Source organism: Neoarius graeffei, chromosome 14, assembly GCF_027579695.1.
Source record: "Neoarius graeffei isolate fNeoGra1 chromosome 14, fNeoGra1.pri, whole genome shotgun sequence".
Classification (NCBI taxonomy): domain Eukaryota; kingdom Metazoa; phylum Chordata; class Actinopteri; order Siluriformes; family Ariidae; genus Neoarius; species Neoarius graeffei.
This window is the reverse complement of record NC_083582.1, coordinates 69997654-70020807: the sequence shown is the minus strand read 5'-3', so window position 1 is coordinate 70020807 and position 23154 is coordinate 69997654. Positions and strand designations below refer to the sequence as shown.

General features: G+C 43.1%; 1 protein-coding gene across 1 annotated transcript in view; it reads left to right on the top strand.

Moving 5' to 3' along the window:
• Positions 1–7909: 7909 nt before the first annotated feature.
• dock1 (dedicator of cytokinesis 1) overlaps positions 7910–23154 on the top strand; it is a 742670-nt gene continuing 727425 nt past the window's right edge. The window contains exon 1 of the mRNA XM_060940282.1: positions 7910–8119. Within this exon, the coding sequence (XP_060796265.1) occupies positions 8077–8119 (43 nt within the window). The 5' untranslated portion in view covers positions 7910–8076. The remainder of the gene's footprint in view (positions 8120–23154) is intronic.

Here is a 23154-nt window from a genome sequence, read left to right as displayed (position 1 = left end):
CACTGTCGCATCACAGCAAGAATGTCCTGGGTTCGATCCCAGTGGCCGACAAGGGCCTTTCTGTGTGGAGTTTGCATGTTCTCCCTGTGTCTGTGTGGGTTTCCTCCGGGTGCTCCGGTTTCCCCCACAGTCCAAAACCATGCAGGTTAGGCTAATTGGTGACTCTAAATTGACCGTAGGTGTGAATGTGAGTGTGAATGGTGGTTTGTCTCTATGTGTCAGCCCCGTGATAATCTGGTGACTTGCCCAGGGTGTACCCTTGTACATTTGGCCCCATGCTTTTAACATACATTGATGCTGTTGAGAAGAAAAAGGTGCCAAACCCCAACACGGCCTCCTACGACATCCTTTTGGCAGCACGTGCTGATGATTTAATAATACCAAAGCTACAGTTCTTCTTGTCTGTTGCACGAAATTTCAACCCATTCCTCACCAAATATCAGACTGATGAGCCTGTGCTGCCTTTTTTGGCTAAAGATCTGACAGACCTCCTGATGGTAATTACTGTAGAGACTTATGATTCATTTGAATGTGATTAAATGGAATCCATTGACAAGTGTGGCTTAATTGCTCACAGTTTTTCTTATATTTTCAAGAGCTTACTGCGGCGATTTTTAAAACAGGAACTTTTACAGGACCAAAGCTCGCTGCAGCTTATCAAAATCCAGGTGTCCGAGGAGAAGAACTGGGTCTCTCTTAAAAATGTGGACATCGGACTTGGTGCTGAGTCTGCCATTAAGGTCATTATTGTGCAGATTATTTCAATAGCATGTGTGCATTGTGCTGTCAGCAACATTAAAATGTTACTTCAAACTCTTAGGGTAGATAATGAATGAGTAATGATGGTCATTATTTAACCACTTCTGTTGTAAGCAATATAGCTGTCGTAATTAGGTGGTTGGTAATGGTGACCTTCTGAACCTTACCTGTCTTCACCACCAAACCTTTGGTCCCATGACTTAAACTGAACCACAGTCATGAGGATATATCAAACCTCATTCTCATTCCTGCTACATTGCTTGAATTGTTTTTAGTTTGTAACTTCTAGTTTAATTTCCAATCAATGCTGGTAGTGTACTGTGAATGAACATTAATGTTCTCTATTTGTTAGGCCCTTCAGAGCAGACCAGGATGCAAGATAGGGGAGCTCTCTGTGCTAACCTTCAGGCAAGAGTGTTTGAAGTGCCTTGTTAAGGTGGTCAGAAAATTGCAGGACAAATCCCCCCTAAAGTATCCGATGGTTAGACACATTGCATGCCTTGATCCCACAAGAATCCACCAAGAGCCGGAGTGGTGCATCAAGCAAATGAAGAGTGTAGTGCAGACATTCCTTCAGGGCAAGAAACTGACAGGTGGCATTCCAGCTGGTAAGAAAATGTAATATGTGTAGGGACAGTTGAAGTGGAAAGGTCATTCAAATGAAGGCCATGTTCTAGGGGTGTCATTGAAGGTATTGATGATGCAATAATTAAAAATTACTGTATGCACATTGGCTCTCTATGAAAAGCTGAGATATTCTACTTTGTAATGGGCAGTTAAGCAGACTGCAATGCATTAAATGTCATGAATGCTTATATCTTATTTTCTTTATCAATATTATAGGTGATGTTATCATTCAGCAGTTTGCATCCCTGACCTCAGTGGAAGGAAGAGGTGAACGTTTCCTGTCCTTTAAACCAATGAAGGAGCGGCTTGATGTGTTTCTCTACACAACTCTCAGCACGCCTTACCCTGACTTACTACAGTTTTGCAAGAGCCTCCTCCTTCTGTCCCATGGCCAAGCCACAGTTGAAAGAGGATTTTCAATCAACAAAGAGGTGGAAACATGCAACCTCCAGGATGAATCGCTGGAATCACTGCGATTAGTCTGTGACCGGATCAGCAGTTGTGGGGGTGTTTTAAAAGTACCTCTGACAAAGGAGCTCCTTGCCTCAGCATCATCTGCAAGATCTCAGTATAGACTGTACCTGGAGAATGAAAGAAAGAAAAAAGAGACTGCTGCACATTCTCTGAAGAGGAAGGCAGCTGAGGATGAGCTCTTGGACCTCAGAACCCAGCGTGAGGTACTAAGCAGTGTCTGTGAGTCACTTCAAAATGACGCAGACAAGTTGGCCAAGCAAGCTGAGGGAAAGGCCAGATCCAAAATGGCTGAACTTATCACCAAGTCCAACACACTTTGCAGAAGACAGAAGGAAAAAAAAGAAGAGCTTCGTCATTTGGAGGAAAGGATTGAAGAGAAGTCCGCACAACTGAGGCTTTTGTGATTGTGCCTCTCTCCTCTCTCAATCACACAGTTTCGCCCCTCTTCTTATTCTCTCCCTTCCTGTCCATTCATCTTTCTTCCCTTATCTCTTTTCTCCCTCTCTCTACGTGTGTGTCTGTGTATTTATTCTTCCACCACTATCCTTTTCTCTGCCATCTCAATGCTCCACCCCTCCTTCTCCCTCTCTCTCTTCTCTACTCCCTCCCTCTCTCTCTCCCTTGCTCACTTAATCTGCCAGCGTAAGTTATCAGCTGATGAATGCAGGTAAAGTTGTTGTCTCTTCAAATTTATTTTGGGACATGTTCAAAACTGTTCAAACTTTTATCTGACGTTATCAATCAATTAATAACAATGGTTACCACCCATTACCACTCTTTGGACTCTTTGAACAGTTCTTGAGTCCACAGTGTAAACCAGGGGTCATCAAACTACGGCCTGCGGGCTGACTCCGGCCCGCCACCCCCCTTTGACCGGCCCCCAGCCCCTCTGCCCCCCACCACTTGAACCGGCCCTATGAGGCAATCCCCAAAAGTGGTCATGTCCTATTTTTTTAAATTGCTTTTTGGCAAATAATAACATGTCTGCATCTTGTATTTTGTTGATTTTATCAATTAAAATCGATATTTAGTTATAAAATTAACTATTCATATTTTCCGAATTTTCGTCATATGCTCACGATCAAGCAGTGACAGGCAGCACACGCGCAGAGAACTGTCAGTGTTCAGGACAGCAAAATGGCTAGCGGTCAGCGAAAAGCTGACAGAGAGTGCAGAGTTTTTAAAGAACAGTGGACCACCGATTATTTTTTCGTTCAGTGTAAGGACCGTGCAGTTTGTCTTGTATGTAAAGAAAGTGTGTCGGTTTTCAAAGAATATAATCTGCGTCGTCACTACGAAACCCGCCACAAAGAGTATGCTAGTTTGCGAGGGCAAACAAGAGAAGACAGGATTCGGAGGATGAAATGCAGACTGGCTGCACAACAGAATGTATTCCTTCGCCAAACCCAGATCAACCAGGCTGCTGTCCGAGCTAGCTATAAGGTAGCTCACCTACTAGCTACCCATGGAAAGCCGTTTACTGATGGGGACTTTGTTAAAGTATGCATGCTTGCTGTGGCCGAGGAGGTGTGTCCCAACAAGAAGGATGCGCTCAACGCGGTGAGTCTCTCCGCACCTACTATGACCAGGCGAACCAAAGATTTGGGGGACACCGTGTATGACCAGCTGAATATGAGAGCATCAGAATTTGAGTTTTTTGCTTTGGCCATGGATGAGAGCAATGACGTGCAGGACACAGCACAACTGCTGTGATCTATTGCTCATATTATTATAATTTCACTGTTTTTTAAAATGTATTTATTTTATAGGCCTATTTATTTGACCTTTATTAAGTGCTGCACACAATTATTATTAATATTATTAATAATATCAACAGGCCTACCTACAATTTATAATTTTCCACTCACCTTTGCCAGTGTCAATCACCTCAAATAGGCAGATGTTTCTTACCTTGACAGCTTTGATGTTATTTTTATTAGTGTGAAGTGTGAAGACTCGATTACTACTTTTGCAAACCACTAGTAAAGATAAACAATTATGTGCCAGGAATCAAGTGTTGATCTAGTAGTGTGGATATAGTAGTGGGGACGGCTGTGCCAGGCTAGTAATCTCTACTACACAATGAGGCCTACTGGTGGTCATATTTGTCTGGGTCATACAATTCTATGTTATATAGCTGACCCGACCCCGGCCCCCCATCACAGTCAGGAACAACAATGTGGCCCCCAGAGAAAAAAGTTTGGTGACCCCTGCTGTAAACCCTATAGATTATTGTTACAAGTTACCTCTTGCGATGACATCAGTTGCTCCTTTAAGAGAGAAATTCACCACTTTAGTCTGTCTGATGTGCGTGAGAAATATGACACATTTTATTAAATGTTTATTAATGTTAATCACTGTTGTCCTGTGTCATTTGTTTTAAGACGTGTCAAGTTGACGTTAGGGTGGGGCTAAGGATTATGGTTAGGACCCCCCCCCCAAAAAAAAAGGCCACTGCCCAATGTTGTGTTGGTAGTAAAAAATATGGTGAAGGTAGTGAAAAAGGTAGTAAAAGGTAGTAAATTCAACTCCAGGATTCCTGCATATACCCTGTGTAACTCTAAATTAGGTGTTCCTGTGTTTGTGTGGTACACGGATAATGTTATTTGACACACACAAAAGTAAACAACACGAAAGCGCTGGGCAATAATACACTACTTCACATGTATCAAGGGATATGCGTGTCAGGGCTTGAGATCTTTGGACCTGTCAAACACATTAAATGTATATGGGTCCGTCTCAGAAACTGGTCTCTCATTTGGGACATTATGGTCAAAAAATTAATTCTCATTTTACTATTTTTTTTTTTTTGCATTTACCTAACACTCAATGTTTCTTTTGTCATGTTTAATAAGAATAAAGATAGTATCTTGCTTTATCTGGCCTCCACTGTGGAATTTTTTTTAAATTACAATTCAAATGCTTTTGTAAAATTGATTTCCATATAAAATAACTACATCATGAAGAATTAAAGCCCCTCCTTCACAGATGAGTGAAAATATTGAATAAATTTCCTCTTTTTTGATTGTTTGGGTTAAAAATGCCAAGTTATGATGACTGAATTGATTATTCATTTAAATATGAATAATATGATACATTTTGGGTATTTGATATGGACAAATAGGACACAATGGAAAAATCAAGAACACACCGGAAAGATGAGAATAACGGTGGTGGTAAAAGAACAGCGACTGTACCGGCTGAAGGTTCACTGGGTTCGAACCTGGAACCTTCTTGCTGTGAGGCAACCGTGCTAACCACTACACCGTACAACCCTGCTTAGCCGATTCCATGTGCGTAGCTTATGAAATCTTTCTCCTACAGTAGCCAGTGCTCTTCTAAATGAAGAAATATATAAATATATAATAGGAATTTTGAATTACTATTGAATACTTGAATCATGGGCTGCACGGTGGTGTAGTGGTTAGCACTGTCGCCTCACAGCAAGAAGGTCTGGGTTCGAGCCCCGTGGCCGGTGAGGGCCTTTCTGCGCGGAGTTTGCATGTTCTCCCCGTGTCTGCGTGGGTTTCCTCCGGGTGCTCCGGTTTCCCCCACAGTCCAAAGACATGCAGGTTAGGTTAACTGGTGACTCTAAATTGACCGTAGGTGTGAATGTGAGTGTGAATGGTTGTCTGTGTCTATGTGTCAGCCCTGTGATGACCTGGCGACTTGTCCAGGGTGTACCCCACCTTTCGCCCGTAGTCAGCTGGGATAGGCTCCAGCTTGCCTGCGACCCTGTAGAACAGGATAAAGTGGCTACAGATAATGAGATGAGATGAGATACTTGAATCATCATCAAATCCAAACAGATGAAGCCACAATTCTGACATCTCATTATATTCTTCATCCAAAGATGAAGTAACATTGCGCTCAGGCGACAATTCCATATTTCAATGCAAAATCGCTAGCTGCTAAACTTGTACCCCGTTTACACGTAGCCGGGTATCTATAAAAACAGATATTTATTAATGGAGTTGCACCCATCATTTATACGTAAATGGAAGTTTCAGTCACTGAAAATGGCTGCTTTCGAAAACTCCGGGCAAAGTGGAGATTTGTGAAAACTCCGTTTTCATGCCTGCGTGTAAATAGTGGAAAACAGAGTTTTCTCCGTGTTATGGGGAAAACGGAGTTTTAGCATTGTGATCTGACGGTCCCTCCTCCTTGGCTTTCAGATCTCTGGTTGGCTTTCTATTTGTTTGACATGTTTTTGACAGCCTTCCCTGGCTGTTTTTTAGCATTGTGTAAACTGAATTATTTTCTAGTACGGGGAGGAGAAGATACCCGTTTTCATAAACACCCGGCTACGTGTAAACGAAGTATTGGTCTACACAGGCTGTGCACTGAAACCCTGCAAGCTCTCTCATGCCCCTTTTCCACCAAAGCAGTTCCAGGGCTGGTTCGGGGCCAGTGCTTAGTTTGGAACCGGGTTTTCTGTTTCCATTGACAAAGAACTGGCTCTGGGGCCAGAAAAACCGGTTCCAGGCTAGCACCAGCTCTTTGCTGAACCACTTATGTCAGAAGGGGGGCAGAGTTGTTAAGACCAACAACAATAGCAAGACCGCGAAAGGTTGCCATTTTTAAGCGACGAGAAGCAGCAGCTGTACAAACGCGAAGTCATCCATTGCTGTTGCTGCTGCTTCTTCTTCTCCGTGTTGTTGTTGCTATGATGTTCGCGCCAAGGTTTATGCAAACGCAGTGATGTAACTGACGTATACAGTGACGTAATGACGTGGCTCCCCTTCGCACCCCGAGCTATGGAAAAGCAAACTGGTTCTCAGCTGGCTCGCAAGTTGAACGAGTTGTGAACCAGCACCAGCCCTGAACCAGCCCTGGAACTGATTTGGTGGAAAAGAGGTAATATTGGATCTGCCGTTTTCTGATCCCAATGAAGCACCGTAAAGCCAGAAGCAGCAGCTGTACAAACGCGAAGTCATCCATTATTGTTGTTGTTGCTTCAATGTTCGCGCCAAGGTTTATGCAAACGCAGCGACGTAACTGACGTATACAGTGACATAATGACGTGGCTCCCCTTCGCACCCCGAGCTATGGAAAAGCAAACTGGCTCTCAGCTGGCTCGCAAGTTGAATGAGTTGTGAACCAGCACCAGCACTGAACCAGCCCTGGAACTGATTTGGTGGAAAAGGGGTAATATTGGATCTGCCGTTTTCTCATCCCAATGAAGCACCGTAAAGCCAGAAGCAGCAGCTGTACAAATGCGAAGTCATCCATTATTGTTGTTGTTGCTTCGATGTTCGCGCCAAGGTTTATGCAAACGCAGCGACGTAACTGACGTATACAGCGACGTAATGACGTGGCTCCCCTTAGCACCCCGAGCTACGGAAAAGCAAACTGGTTCTCAGCTGGCTCGCAAGTTGAACGAGTTGTGAACCAGCACCAGCCCTGAACCAGCCCTGGAACTGATTTGGTGGAAAAGAGGTAATATTGGATCTGCCGTTTTCTGATCCCAATGAAGCACCGTAAAACCAGAAGCAGCAGCTGTACAAACGCGAAGTCATCCATTATTGTTGTTGTTGTTGCTTCGATGTTCGCGCCAAGGTTTATGCAAACGCAGCGACGTAACTGACGTATACAGCGATGTAATGACGTGGCTCCCCTTAGCACCCCGAGCTACGGAAAAGCAAACTGGTTCTCAGCTGGCTCGCAAGTTGAACGACTTGTGAACCAGCACCAGCACTGAACCAGCCCTGGAACTGATTTGGTGGAAAAGGGGTACCAGCCTGCTGGTGGTGGTTCCACTGGTGACGTCACGAATCTGGCTCCAGACTCCCTTGGGAGTTTTCCCAGATGCGTTTTATTTTATTTTTTTCTGCTGTAGACAGATGGCTTTGTGCAAAATTAACCTTCTGGATGAGTGTGTAAAGGGACATACTTTCATATATATTAAAAAAAACACTAAATTGGTCCAGGAAATGCACTTTAAGTTAAATTAACACCTCTGTTAGTCGGGTGGGAATGGCTGTGACCACGTGACCCAAAGTTTTGTGTGTGTCGCGCGCACGCTCCCTCTGTGCGCGCGCCCCCTGGCGAATCAGGGTTAGTTAACGGTGGAAAATGGCGCCTGGATGCGGCTCTTATTTATGCTAACAGTGAAGACCAAAAAAAAAAAAAAAAAAAGTCTGAGGAGAGAAACTGTGGATGTTCCTGAAGCGGTGAAGACCATTCCGAGCTGATAGTTAGTGAATTTGAGTGAAGATGACGCGCTGGATTCCGACCAAGAAAGAGAAGTACGGTGTCGGTGAGTAGTGTAGAAGAAGTTGAGCCGGAATGGTGAATTAGTGTCCCTGTGTGGGTTTCACACACCCGCTTCTCTCTCAACACTCTTCCTGGGATATATGTAAGGCCTTGTGGAAGGCTGTGAGAAGTTTTGTGTGTGTGAAGAGTTTTGAGTAGGATTTGGGTTTGAATAAGTGCAAACTGGACAGTTTTTTCTCACTTGTGGATTTCTCTCAGAGACTCGCCTAGTTTCCTGCCGTTTCCTGTGTGCGCGTGCGGGGCCTGAACGGGAATGATGGGACACTGATTACTTTTGCAGCAAAATTCACCATGAGTGCAGAGTTTTATAACTGGTTTTGTTTTTTCCTTCCCCGATGCTGTTTTGTAACTTTTTTGTCGCTGTTTATGCTTCTGCAATCCACTATTCCCTCTCAGACTCAGAGCTGGAGCTGTTGGGAGTGCGGATTTGTTTACACCTCGTGTTTGTGTTGTGAAAACAAAATCACAACAACAGTAACAAATCAGTGATGAGGTTCTGTGGTGTGTGGATATAGTGAAACTCGGTGTGTTCCTGGGAATGCACTCTTGTTCCTACATGTTTAGAGAGAGAGAGGCCGGCTGCTGGAGGGGCTGAGAACCATTGCAACTTTTTTCCAGCTCATTCCGGTGCTTTGTAAACATCCGGGAATTCAGGGCTCAGTTTGAACATCTTATTACTCTCTGATCCTGATAAGCAGGACAACCTTTACCTCCACAGAAAAGAGTTCAAGTTTATTAGTTTCTTCTTCAGTGTTCTGTCTGATGGCTGCAGGTCCGAGTTTCTCGTTGCCTTGTACTGGATTATCTCATCTCATCATCTCTAGCCGCTTTATCCTGTTCTACAGGGTTGCAGGCAAGCTGGAGCCTATCCCAGCTGACTACGGGTGAAAGGCGGGGTACACCCTGGACAAGTCGCCAGGTCATCACAGGGCTGACACATATGCCGCTTTTCCACTACCAACGCAGCTGAGTGGGGCTGTTGGAGTTGCATTTCGACTACAACCGCGCTGGCTGGAAGTGGGTGGACACATTGGGTGGAGTTAGCGAAAGTGGGTGGACGTCACATGATGTCGTTAGGCGGCGCAAACAGTGACATCAGTGACCTTTTAAGCGGTAGTCTCACGACCCGGATAGTAAACAATAAACATGGAGTCGTTAGTGTTGCTGGTCTTGGTGCTGTGGCTTGTTGTCACCGACAATGCCAACTGATACTGGCAAGAGCGTATAGATGAGGTGAGGCGCATAAGGGTTCAGAAAGTCTCGTAATTCGTAATTATTCTTCCGGGTTTATGGTGTTTACAGATCCCAGCGTGCTCGCGGGGCGTGTGTGGGCATGTGAGGACACTCCTCCTCACCAATCAGTGCACAGGGGAGTGTCTCCTCATGCCCCTAGCCCCACTCGGCTCGGTTTGGCTCACTTCAGCCTCACTCCAAAACCGTGCGAGTTTTGGGTGCTGAGTAGGGCTGAAGCGAGCTGAGTCGTGCTGCTCTGAGGTAGTCGAAACGCGAGCCGTGTCGGGCTGAAGCGAGCTGAAAAAGGGTAGTGGAAAAGGGCAAATAGACTCAGACAACCATTCACACTCACATTCACATCTACGGTCAATTTAGAGTAACCAGTTAACCTAACCTGCATGTCTTTGGACTGTGGGGGAAACCGGAGCACCCGTAGGAAACGGACACGGGAAGAACATTCAAACTCTGCACAGAAAGGCCCTCGTCGGCCACGGGGCTCGAACCCAGACCTTCTTGCTGTGAGGCAACAGCGCTAACCACTACACCACCGTGCCGCCCGTGAACAATAATATGTTCAATTTATACAGCGCCTTTCTCAAAACCCAAGGTCGCTTTGCAATAATAGGCAGCAAAAAGAAAAAAAATCCACCAAATAGAGGTCAGGATATCATTCCAGTGGTGTAGCAGCCACAGTCCCACCAAAAGGCGCACGAAAACAAGTCCCACATCTCCAGCACAGCCGCCGTGACGCCGCCAGCAACATCGCTCGAACACCACGCCATGGATCCACAAAGCAAGCGCAGAAGCACCGCCATGCAGAGCGCTGGTATGTCCCAAACCGCCTGCACAGCCGCCGCGACGCCACCGAGCAACATCGCTCGGAACATCACGCCAAACATTAAAGCACAGAGCGCTGGACAACCACGATGTTAAAATGAGCAATGAGCTCATTGCAGTCCATAGCTGGGAGCACAGGCATCACCTGGAGGGAACCGACACCCAAAACTGGGTCCGGCGCTACACTACAACTGGCGGACAAAAACACTCAGACATCAAACACAGAAAAAAGAAAAAAAATTAAAATAAAATAAAAAAGCTACGGTGAGAAGCGGCAGCCAGAATGCGCGCGACGTACTCTCAACCGGAAACGGGGGGAAAAAAGCACTGAAATAGCAATACAGTTCCACTTGGCTAATCATTTGGTTCATTGTAGCTCATCTGGTAATGGGAGGAGTGGTCAGAAGTTGCCTGTGGACCCTGCATTTAAAGGCCTGGGGGCCAGTGTCTATGGGTCCAACTACATGTTCTGGAAGGCTATTCCATACCCGGACAGCAGTGTGGAGGAAGGTTCTGTCCAGGGTGCGAGTATTAGAGGCTGGGAGATCCAGGGCATGATCTGGCATAGCTGTGCATAGGCGGGTGGTTCGCCATCTAGGGTATGGCTGGGGGAGCATATCCCGGAGATCCGTAAGACAGTGGTGGGTGTGCATTTTGAACAGGACTGTAGCAGCAGCAGCAGCAACCTGTCTTCTGTGGCCAAGGCTGAGGATGGAGAGTTTTGTGCTGGCAGTGTCCTGGTCCACTCCTATAATCTTTTTAGGGCCTTCTTCTGGATGTTGTCTTTCAAGATCTTTAACCCAGCTATGTATAAAAAGTCATACGCATCCAGGTTTTCATCTGTTTGTCCATGTCAGGGCCGTGGCTCATTTTTCCAACTCCTCAGAGAAAAGAAAGAAAGCACAACTTTATTCATCACACACTTGTGAAATTCCTCTCTGCATTAACCCATCTGAAGCAGTGAACACACACGTGAGCAATGAGCACACGCACAGAGCAGTGGGCAGCCATGCTAACAGCGCCTGGGAGTTAGGTGCCTCGCTATCCTATGCTAACCTAATCTTTGGACTGTAGGGGAAACCGGAGCACGCGGAGGAAACCCACGCAGACACGGGGAGAACATGCAAACTCCACACAGAAAGGTCCTCGCCGGCCGCTGGGCTCAAACCCAGAACCTTCTTGCTGTGAGGCGACCGTGCTAACCACTTACACCACCGTGCTACCCGGTGGTAAAAAACCCTTCTTTACTAACATGTAAGGATCTATCCCATTGCAGAGAGCAACTTTCTGAAGGTATCTTGACTGTGCATTGACCTCTAAACCACGAAAATAGTCAGAGACGGTTTCACTAGCTCTTTGGTTTGCCAGACCACCACCACCTGAAGTAAACTTGCAAGCAAAAATCATGTGACTGAATACAACCTATAAATGTCATCTCCCCGACACCTTTTGCACTCATGCAGCTCAGATCATCACACTTCCACCTCACTGTCATCATGCTTCATGGTCAGGACGACGACTTCTTGTATCTCAGCCGTAGTTGAATGTTTTACTGCAAATTTGTTAGTCAGCTCAGGAGAACTACCCAGGATGGACTTCGATGATTGATTGATTGATTGATGTAGAGCAGTTCCTATCCAACCATTCACACACAGTCTCACCTATGGACAATTTAGACTAGCCAGTTAACCTAACTGCGTATCTTTAGACGATGGGGGAAACCGGAGCACCCGGGGAGAACCTGCAAACTCCACACAGAAAGGCCCCTGTTGGCCACCTGGCTCAAACTTAAAACCTTCTTGCTGTGAGGCGACCGTGCTAACCACTACACCACCATGCTGCCTAGTTCCTACTACTATTAAAATTTTTCATTTATCCATCTTCAGGAACCACTTTATTCTGATCAAGGTTGTGTTAAATTCTGAGCTGATCCCAGGAACACGCAACACTGGGATCAGACAACACAAATTTATCAGCCATCTCCAATGTTGGGAATAATAATAATAATAATAAGTTAAATTTATATAGCGCCTTTCAAAAAACCCAAGGACGCTTTACAATTATAGACAAAGAAAAAACAACAATAAAAAATAAATAAATGAATATATAAATAAAAAAATAAAAGTAAAAAAAGTCCACCAAGTAGGGGTCAAGATGTAATTCCAGTGGTGTAGCAGCCACAGTCCCACCAAAAGGCGCACGAAAACGAGACCCACATCTCCAGCACAGCCGCCGTGACGCCGTCAGCCACATCGCTCGAACACCACACCGTGGATCCACAAAGCGAGCAGAGAAGCTCCGCCACGCAGAGCGCTGGTGTGTCCCAAACCGCCTGCACAGCTGCCGCGACACCACCGAGCAACATCGCTCAGAACATCACGCCAAGCGTTAAAACGCAGAGCGCTGGACAACCATGATGTAAAATGAGCAGCGAGCTCACTGCAGTCCATAGCTGGGAGCGCAGGCATCACTCATGGCGAACCAAGGCCTGGAGGGAACCAACGCCCAAACTGGGTCCGGAGCTACACCACAACCGGCGGACAAAACACTCAAACATCAAACCACACAAACACACACAAAAAAAAAAAGAAAACTGAAAAAGAAAGAAAAATAAAATAATTTAAAAAAAAAAGCTCTGGAATGACGAATAAGCCTTATAGTGTGACACAATCTCAAAACAGCGATCTGGCATCTAGGACGCCTGATAACAGCCTGATGGAAAATCGAGCATGCCAGAATCTTTTGTATTTTTTTTTGCCTAGTTTGACAACACTATGACTAAGGATGTGCGATATTATCAATATATCGCGATACATTAACAGTATCGTAGATCGTATTGCATGAAGAACTAGTATTGCTACATCAAACAAATGTTTCATATGCTAGTTTTATATTCACATTAAAAAAAGTTTAAAATTTATTTCTTACATGCATGAGCCCTGAGAAAAATATATCCAACTTGCTACAGTCACAGATCGTTAGATACAACAATCTTAATATACAACTTTAACTCACGGAACTAGATAAAGGCAACCGCCGTAGCAAAAATGGCTATGTAGTCACGATTATTTTCACAACATTTACTGCAAAACGTTATCCAAAACATGGATAATCAAAAGATACAGAAAACTAGTAATCAGTAGATACAGAAAATGGGATTTTAAGGAAATCTCTGTCTAAAGATACAAGATGATGTTTTAAAAAATTTAAATTTATTACTTTCTTAACCTAATGGAGTGTGCCTACTCGAACTGAAATGAAAGTGAGTCACTTCTGTTCAGTGTTGACTTGTTGAGGGCAGTTCAGTGAATTTTTCAACATGTTTATAACTTGATGTTCACTGTTTTAGGTACTTTAAGACTGTTCGTGAGGAGTATTGTGCCAAATTTACCAAATATGACACACAGTGATGTTTTCATTTTAGTTTTTTTTTTTTTACTGTATTTTAATGCACGGGTTATTGATTGATGAATTATTGAATGTGTGTCGATTGCCAAATATTTTTAGCAAGAAATCTGACAGATACGGACAAACCAAACTATTTTGCATTTATGTTATCCTTTATAAATAACTTTCAGTATTAAAATATTCTCAGTATTATTCTGTTCAGTATGAAATATGGATTGTGTGCCATAGTGGCATTATTTAAAAAACAAAAACATAAATAATGCGTGCCATTACATGTGTAAGAGTCAAGCAGTCATTTCTGATAGGATCGTATCGTATCGTGATCCATGTATCGCGATATGTATTGTATCGGAGCTTCATCGCCGATGCTCACCTCTAACTACGACAAGCCACGTTTGATAATTTTGTGATGCTCCTGCCAGGCGACACACGATGACGTGAATGATTATTGGTCGGAGTCAAACTTGTAATGTTGCCAGTCTCACAACCAAGACATGGCAAGAATTGATGGTACTATTCCTTTGTTTTTATTTTTGTCCTTTGTTATCCCCCCGGCATATAATGCGAGGGGATATAGCTATTGCTCTGTCTGTCCGTCCGTCTGTAAACATTTTAGTTTCCGGAGCATAACTCAAAAACTATTAGGAATTTTTTTTTTTTATTTTTTCATGCAACCTGACAGTTATGTTAAGTGACTTGAGGAGTTGTGCCTTTTGATGTTTTAAGATTTCTGTTATTATTTTTTGTGTGTTTCGATGGCAACCAAGTTAACTTCGGAAAATTTGGAGTGGGGTTTCATGTGGGGGCTGGGGGGATATGTCATCTCCTGATGACTTGTTTTTCTTTTTGTCCTTTGTTTTTCTTTTTGTGTTTGTATGATTTGATGTTTGTTCTTTGTTTGAATGTTCTTTGTTTGAGTGTTTTGTCCACCGGTTGTGGCGTAGTTCCAGACCCAGTTTTGGGCGTTGGCTCCCTTCAGGCCTTGGCCTGCCTATGGGTCATGCCTGTGCTCCTAGCTATGGACTGCAGTGAGCTCGTTGCTTTTTTTGAACATCAGGGTTGTCCAGCACTCTGTGTCGCGGTGCTTCTGTGCTCGGTGCGGTGTTCCTGGCGATGTTGCCTGGTGGTGGCTGTGCAGGTAGTACTCTGTGCGGCGATGCTTCTGTGCTCACTTTATTGGATCCATGGCGCGGTGTTCCAGGCGATGGTGCGCGGTGGCTGCGAAGACGGTGTCAGACATACCAAAAAGCGCATGAAGGTGGGACTGTAGGCAGCTACGCCACTGGAATTACATCCTTACCCTCTTTTGGTGCCCCTCTCCCCCCAAATTGTAAAACGATCTTGGGTGTGAGAAAGGCGCTGTATAAATTGAACTTATTTATTATTACTAGGATCGTCTAATCTGACATGGTGAACACCGTGAAAGGAAAAAATATTGTGTAGTCTGATCTCGGCACAGCAGGAGAATTCATCCTGAGTGAGATGCCAGTCCATCACTGGGCACCATCCACACACGCACGCCTAGGGTGAATTCAGCATTGCCAGTCTGCCTACCTGTATATTATGAGCCACCAAGGTGCCACTGCTGGGCCCTTGAGCAAGGCCCTTAACCCTCAACTGCTCAGATGAATTAAAAAAAAAAAAAGGACGGCGAGAAATGTAAGTCACTCTGGATAAGGGTGTGTGCCAAATGCTGTAAATGTAGTAGTAGTTGTTGTAATAATATCTTTATGCAGGAGCTTTTTTTTTTTTTTTTTTTGTTGGTCTCCTTTAGTCAGTCTGCTTCTCTGCCCTCTTTTGTGGCTGTGGGCTGTGGGTTGTCACAAATAAGGCCAAAAGTATCAGCAGCTCGAATGAATGAAAGAAAAAACAACCACCTTTTACATTTTACTTTTATTTATCCCTCAAAGGTGTAACACAAAACAATAAAATAACTGTGGAATAAAACACGATGTGTTCATGACTGGACACACCTTCTTAATCATTTTCCTGTAACGGCACATCCTAAAGTGTTTCAATTCCTTTGTATGACATCAATGATTTATTTATTCATAAATCATTTTACGGGGGTTTACACAAGAATTTTGTTAGGAACGACAATGAAAAGGAAGAACGGAAGACAATTTCACCGGAAGCATCTTTAACAGGCGTGTATAAATCAGCTAGCCGACATGCTGGAAAGTGAGCGTAGCTTCTTTGGGATCTGGGGGCGGGGGGAGGTGTATTATTTTTGAAATGGTACTTAATTGATAGTAATTTCTTGTTTATAGAACTGTTGTATGAAAGCAGTGTTACATTTGTGGTCGTGCTGTTCTACTGCACAGGTCTTTTACATATACAGCGTGGCATGAAAAAATCGTTGGTTAGTATTTGGAACGTTAATATTCACATTAAAGACGAGTCGATTATGTGAGCATTATTTTACAAAATAAGGGGGACGAAAAGAAATGTTCGGAGACCTCCTATCGTGAGAATGCGGAGAGTTTCAGTGTTTGGTTCAGAGACTGAGTGATATATCAAGCTTTACCTCATCACAAAGCAGGCTACGGACCGTGGACTGTACACCACACCCACCGTTTTCATTGCCGAGCTCCTCTTCTGTTTTTTCCAGATGTTGTCTTTGACTTAGTTATCATTATCATTTTTGCTCAAACAGCGCCAGGTTTCGAGACAGGAACTGAACGAGAGACTCCACCAAACCTGCAGCAGTGTGACGACGTACCCACAAATTACGCCCTGATTGGTTGAATGTGTTCCTTTCACGGGTGAAATATTAGAAAAATTGAACCTTGAAGTATCTCTGAGGGATAAAGAGGTTTTTTTTAAACTGCGTTCTTGCCCATGTGATTTTGCTGAAATAACAGCTAGACAGAAGAACCCCCGAGGAACTATTTGTCTCGAAGTGTGAAGGTTGTCTGATAGTATTTATTTATTTTGTATCAGAAATATTTGCTGCTGTTGGCATTGCTTTTTTTTTTTTTTTCCCCCTTTCCCTCATTGAGTTTTTCTGTGAAAGAACAGCGAGAGATCCTGGACAGAACCTTCAGTCGAGTTCGTTCTTGAACGCTTGTGTTTTATTGCGACATAAAGATGTTTTTGACTGAGTCGGTACAAAGATGAAACAGACTTTCTCTCCATGTCACAGTCAAGCACAAGTGTTCAGCTTATCTATTTTTTTAATCTCTCTCTCACTCTGTTTCTTTTTTCTGTCTCTTTGTCTTTCTATTTCTATCTGTGTGCCGAGCTGTATAATGTGCACATCGTTAAGTTATTGTCTTTTTTTTTTCTCTATGGTACCCTACAACAGAGGTTCTCTTCCAGAAAAGGATCAAGTAAAACAACTTTCAGAATTTAGAACCATTAAACATTGTTTTAAGAGTGTAAAAGTTTAAGGATGTAGGTTCGTGTTTCAGTGCAGAATCTCAGGCGAGACTTGTGAAAGATCTGAAAGTCAAATAATTCTCACGTGGAGTTAAAGAAACGGCATGAAAATCCAGAAGTCCGATGAAATGGAACATGTTAAATGATATGCCGTGGAAATGTATCAAAAGCCAGTTCAAACAGTACACACTGGATTAGGTTTAAATGTAGTATGTTTAAAGCGAATATAGCTCAATCCCTGGGCAGTGCCTTCCTCTTGATGTGTAGTGATGAACCCCGCTCAGTGGAAAACAGGACACATGCAGCGTTTTTCACACGAGCAGAAAAAGCGCAGCAATATTGCAGAGGAAAGATACACGGGTGTTAACCACAAGCCTATCTGCGCTCTGAGGTAGGCGTGCGTGTGTGTGTGTGTATAAAGGTGAAAATGGGATTCCTGCATATTAATGATAGAACATGCTCAAATACACTAAAAGTACATTCATTGTTGAGCTAAAATAAAGAACGTAAGTAAAAGCAGCGATGAGTTGCTTCAGTTCCGCATCTACCTGTGAAATTTTACTCTCTTGAAAGTATTTTTTCAAAACACTTCATTGTTCCAGGTCGAAAACTCTGCACACTTCCTTTTCCTCTGCTGATTCTTTCTGTATAAAGTGGAAGCTAAACATTAACTCTGTGTGTGTGCGTGAGAGAAAGAGAATGTTGTTTAAAATCTAACATCAGCCATTTATCAAATTAAAATCTGCATTGTATTCAAGACATTATGATCACAAAATTAGTTTTGTGCACGTATTAGGGATGGTAAGATTCACCCGTTTAAACATTCATGATGTGATTTGTGCTGATTTTTAAAGGAGAGAAAAAAAAAAGTCTTCCCTGGATACAGTTTGGGTTGAACTCGGGACGCATTGTTCATAACACCTTTTGCATTGATAAAATCCATCCGTCTGTCCGTTATCTGTAGCCGCTTATCCTGTGTAGGGTCGCAGGCGAGCTGGAGCCTATCCTAGCTGACTATGGGCGAGAGGTGGGGTACACCCTGGACAAGTCACCAGGTCATCGCAGGGCCGACACACAACCATTCACACCTATGGTCAATTTAGAGCCACTGATTGGCCTAACCTGCATGTCTTTGGACTGGGGAAGGAAACCCATGCAGACACGGGGAGAACATGCAAACTCCACACAGAAAGGCCCCCGTCGACCACCGGTCTTGAACCCAGAACCTTCTTGCTGTGAGGTGACACTGCTAACCGCTACACCACTGTGCCGCCCTTGTTAAAATCCGATTTTTAAAATAAAATTATTATATAATTGGAAGCCGTATGCCTTTATTATTAAAAATGTGACCAATAATTCTGTATTTAAATCAATTCCTCCTCTTGAAACTGTTTCTCAAGCGCTGTCTCATCTCCACTCCTGTCACCAACCCGTTCCTGTCAAATCTCTTGACCAAGTTTCGCATGTGTTAGAGGCGTGGCTCCAACAGAATTTCAAAATAAACTTCCCTCTTTACCTCCAAAATAAAAGTCCCTTGTAGAGTAAATTTTACTGTCATACTGTTTTGTAATTTTCCTTTTCACTGAGTGTTGCCTCTTCAAGGACTAACGACTCGCAACATTCTGCACCAAAACATGTTCATCTTATCATGCTCGTTACGTGTAGCAGACGTGCGTACAAGCCAGCGATTAGAGACGATCCAATCAGCTTTAGAGCTGATCACACTCCTGGCGCGTGATCAGGGCATGTATTTGCAGTGATGTAATGCAATAGATGTAATGTCTCCTTTTTATCTAGTAAAGAGTGTAATATATAGATTTGAGAACAAAGGAACGGTATGAGGGGTGTGCCGAACACTCATCACTTGTCCATTTCTGCATTAAACCTTCTTTCTCTTGCAAAAGGACGAGACTGGTGTTGGTGGTTGTCATTTTTCCATGACACCCTCCTTGAGTTGCATGGAGGACGAAGAGCTACCATATCGAATTTTGTAGCATTACATTCTTTTGCATCGTATTGTATCGAATCAGATTGTACTGCGTCGCAATGGGAGTGAAGTGCATGATATCGCATTAGTAGTCGCTTCATGTCTGTCTTAAACGTATTGGATCATTGGTAGTGGCTGTCTGTCAGGTGTGTGTGTGTGTGTGTGTGTGTGTGTGTGTGTAGTTTCTTGTTTGGGTGGATGTTTGTACATATGTATATTTGCCTATTTTTTTTTCTTGTGTTTGGTTGTTTGTGTCTATTTGGTAGTGTGTGTGTGTTTTGTAGCTTTTAATTCAGTAAACATTTAACACACTGATTTTGCTGAACACCAGCTTTTCCCAAATTTTTCCTGCCAGGAGGGATGTATATTGACGTTGAGAAAATCACACGCCACCCTTTTCCATCAGCCACCGCTTGCCTTAACACACACAGCTGACCTGAGATCAATATAACAGTGATTTAGCAATCAGTCACGACTCGCCTGCGCCGGGGAAAATAAAGAAAAATTGCTTTGCTTCTTAAGACAGACAAGTGAACTTTGATGTCTTCTGGAGCCGAGAGTACGACAGCGGATCAATTTTTAGCAGTAGGCTGTACGCTGTATGGTTTTATCACATCTAGTTTTGAAAGTTGGCTCCAGGTAAACGTCACAATGTGCGCTTCTGTTTGTTTTATATATTTATTTGAAAGTTGAGTGGAGGTGGAGCAGAATGAAAAATATATGGACTGTTACTGAAGAATGCAATGTTCTTGGTTTCATTATGTTTAGTTGAAGAGGGTTGTAAAATGGGCTGTTTCAGCGACTCAACACATGAGCAATCATGGTTTCTGGGGCGGAGCCTCTGTTGTGGTTGATCCAATCACATTCGTTTGTTAGTTAGTTAGCTAGCTAGGTAACTAGTTAGGGAGCTCATTGGACTAGAGACGAGTGCAGCATTTAGCTTAACCCAGACGGGGAAGCCATGGCCTCATGGTTGGGGAAGCAGCTTTGGGACCAAAAGGTTGCTGGTTCAATTCCCTGAACCAGCAGGAATGGCTGAAGTGCTTTTGGGCTGCTCTTGTTAACAGCGTCTGCTCAGTGCCCTTCATGTAATGTAATGTAACTCAGAATTACATCATTGTCAGGTTGCAGAGTGGGGTAAAAAACACACACATGCCTCCATATTCATCTTTGGTTAGCAACAATCTCGCCAGCTGATGTTAGTGATTTGAGTAATGTATATTTACTGCCTCAAAACACGGAACTGTATAACTCTGTATTCTACAGCGGGTCCAAAAAGTCAGGAACTAATGAGAGTAAAACTAAACATACATATTCGTTTTATATTTATTTACACCACATGCTCCGAGCAAGCCGGAGTGCGCTGCTTAATTTGAGGGGGAGCAAGCCGGAGCGCGCTCCGGCAGCTATTTACACTGGATCCGGTGTAAATAGTTGCCGGATCGTAATTACAGTAAACTAGTAAATCCAGTAAAGGAAAAACTTGAGACTGAAAGGTTTTAACAGTCATCCAAATGACTGAACGTAAACAATGCTACAGTAACATACCAGCTATGATGTTGTTTACATTAGCTAGTGCTAACAGCTAGCTGCTAGTACACTGCTACAACACAGACACCGACCCTAATAATACAGTTCTTGGTCATTGCCTGGTAACAGCAAATTTATAACGGGCCAAGTCTCAACAGACTAAGAAGTTATTTCAATGACATTTAATAACATTTTGTTTATCCTGAGGACCGAAAGTAAATGAAAATGTGAACAAACCTTAGCTGTAATAAGATGGCGACCACCAGCTCCAGGGACGACCCACTGATGTAGGCATGTTACCCAGCCTGACACAAAATATTTGTAGGTATCCAAACTCTTATACGCTTTCAGATCAATACCTGTGTATGGCGATGGGTTTTTAACGACATAGGTATACAGATCATGTGGGCCGAAGTCAGGTAAAGACGAGGGCTTCATGTACTTCCGTATGTCAGTGAACAATCCTGGTGGAAGCAGGTAAACGTCGTTCTCTAAGCCTGCTAACCTCAATTTTTGCAAATACCTCTCTCTCTGCTCGCCCTGTAAATGCCGTACGTCGCTGGATAGTGAAGGTGTTTTCTGCATTTCACTCCTTTTTCTTTTGTGTTTTTTGTTTGTCGCCTTCCTCGCATTCAAACTGATTCAAGCCGTGACGTCCAAAATGGCAGCCTCACATGACTTGGTCACGTGGGTGAAAAACCTCAATAACCTTTTTCACACGTCCTTACCAGGATATGACCTCATCCCATGTGAAAGGTGTCGTCCAAGTGTGGTTAATTCCCCATCCTGCTTTTATATAGTACTGTTTGATCTATCTTGGACCTTCAAACCATTACATCATCATCTATAAAACATTTTACTGCTGCACTGGGAAATAGAAATGAATGTTTATGGACTGCAAGATAGTAGTAATAATAATAGTAGGAGTTTTTTCAGCATCTTGTTTTGTAGGCTCTTGTGACTTGAGTCTTAAATAAACTTTACTTACTTATTTATCACAGATAAAAATCACAGTGCTTCACAATAAATATAAGTGCAGTCCAATAGATAGATCATAAAAGGCAGAAAAACAACAGAGAAACATGGATACAAAAAGTCAGGCAGCTGCAACAGCCCTGGTCTTCGGGAATTAATCCAGAATTACAGCAGAGTGTACATTTAATATTACTTTTCCAGATCGCAGCAGAAAAATTTACTGTTAAAACCTGTTGTTAAAACAAAGTGTGGTGAAGCAGCTTTTAGCTACTATGCAGTACAGCTATGGAACCAACTGCCAGAGGACATCAAAAACGCTCCTGCTGTTGGCAGCTTCAAATCTAGACTAAAGACCAAGCTGTTTTCAGATGCTTTCTGCTAAATTATTAATATTGCCATCTCTACATGTTTTAAACTCTTTACTTTTACAGTCTCTCCATGTTTTAAATTTTACTTAACTTTTATTCTATTTTATTTTGCTGGGTTTTTTTTTTTAAATTGAACTTTTATCTCATTTTATTATTTTATTTCTACTATTGTTTAATTCTTATTAATTTTCTTCCCCATTTATTTTATGTAATTTTATTTTCTATTGTTTACTGTTTTGCTTTTACTTCTGTAAAGCACATTGAACTGCCACTGTGTATGAAATGTGCTATATAAATAAACTTGCCTTGCCTTTCCTAATCAAAGCCTTTGTAATTTGCTCGCATTGGTAGTTCTTAGCAAATTTGCACTTTGTTTAGAGCCCTGTGTTTGAGAAGTATGGCTTTTATCTGATTTGATAATATGAAACTCTGGGCTGTGAACATATGAAAAGGTGGTGACTTAAACTCTGCAGTTGAAGTGTGTGTGTATATTGTGTGTGAATTATTTTTAAATAGCAAAACCTTTTTATATCCAGCTGTAGTAAGTGTTGACAGTACACATTGTCCAAGGTTTTTTTTTCCCCCCCCTCTCCCGTATAACACACTGATTAACTTGGCTTAAACCTGAATGAATCGTTCTTAATGTGATATATGTTGTAATTTTCCTTTCAATATTAAACAGTATGTTAACACTATAACAGCATCTTGTGGCCTCGCAGCTGTGCGTAATAATGTCCAAGTGTCGTGATCAGTGTGTTAGGGCAGCGAAACAACTCCGAGCTCCCCCAGGACGGCTCAAAAGAGCCGCTGGTGTAGGAGGAACAAGGCGGTAGGAGGAGTGTTTATCTTCTCAGCAGGCCTGTTGGAGCATGTGAGACAGAGCTCAGGTATTTCAGGAAGTACTCATTAAGAAAGGTGCGACGAGCAAAGCTTCAAAGTCTTCGCTGTAGAAGCGTTGCATTTTGTATGCATGGAGTTTATCTGAAACTCATTTGAAACCACAGCACTGTGAGAATAGGACTGTGGTGGCTTCGTCGCTCAAGTTCTGATCTCGTGATAAGACGACCACAATCATTCCACTGCTCAGCTATTCGTACTTTCGGATTGTGTTTTGTCACAATTCATCTGCTACTTTGGCCTTTTTTCCTCCAGAATGATGTTATTTAAACGAGGCCTGATTTCTGTATGTTTTTCAAATGATCAGGTTGTAATGCGCTGATATGAAGCAAAGGTGTCATATTTATCCGGAGATCACATGTAGGGGAAAAAAGTGAACAAAATCCGAGATAGCGTAGTGTT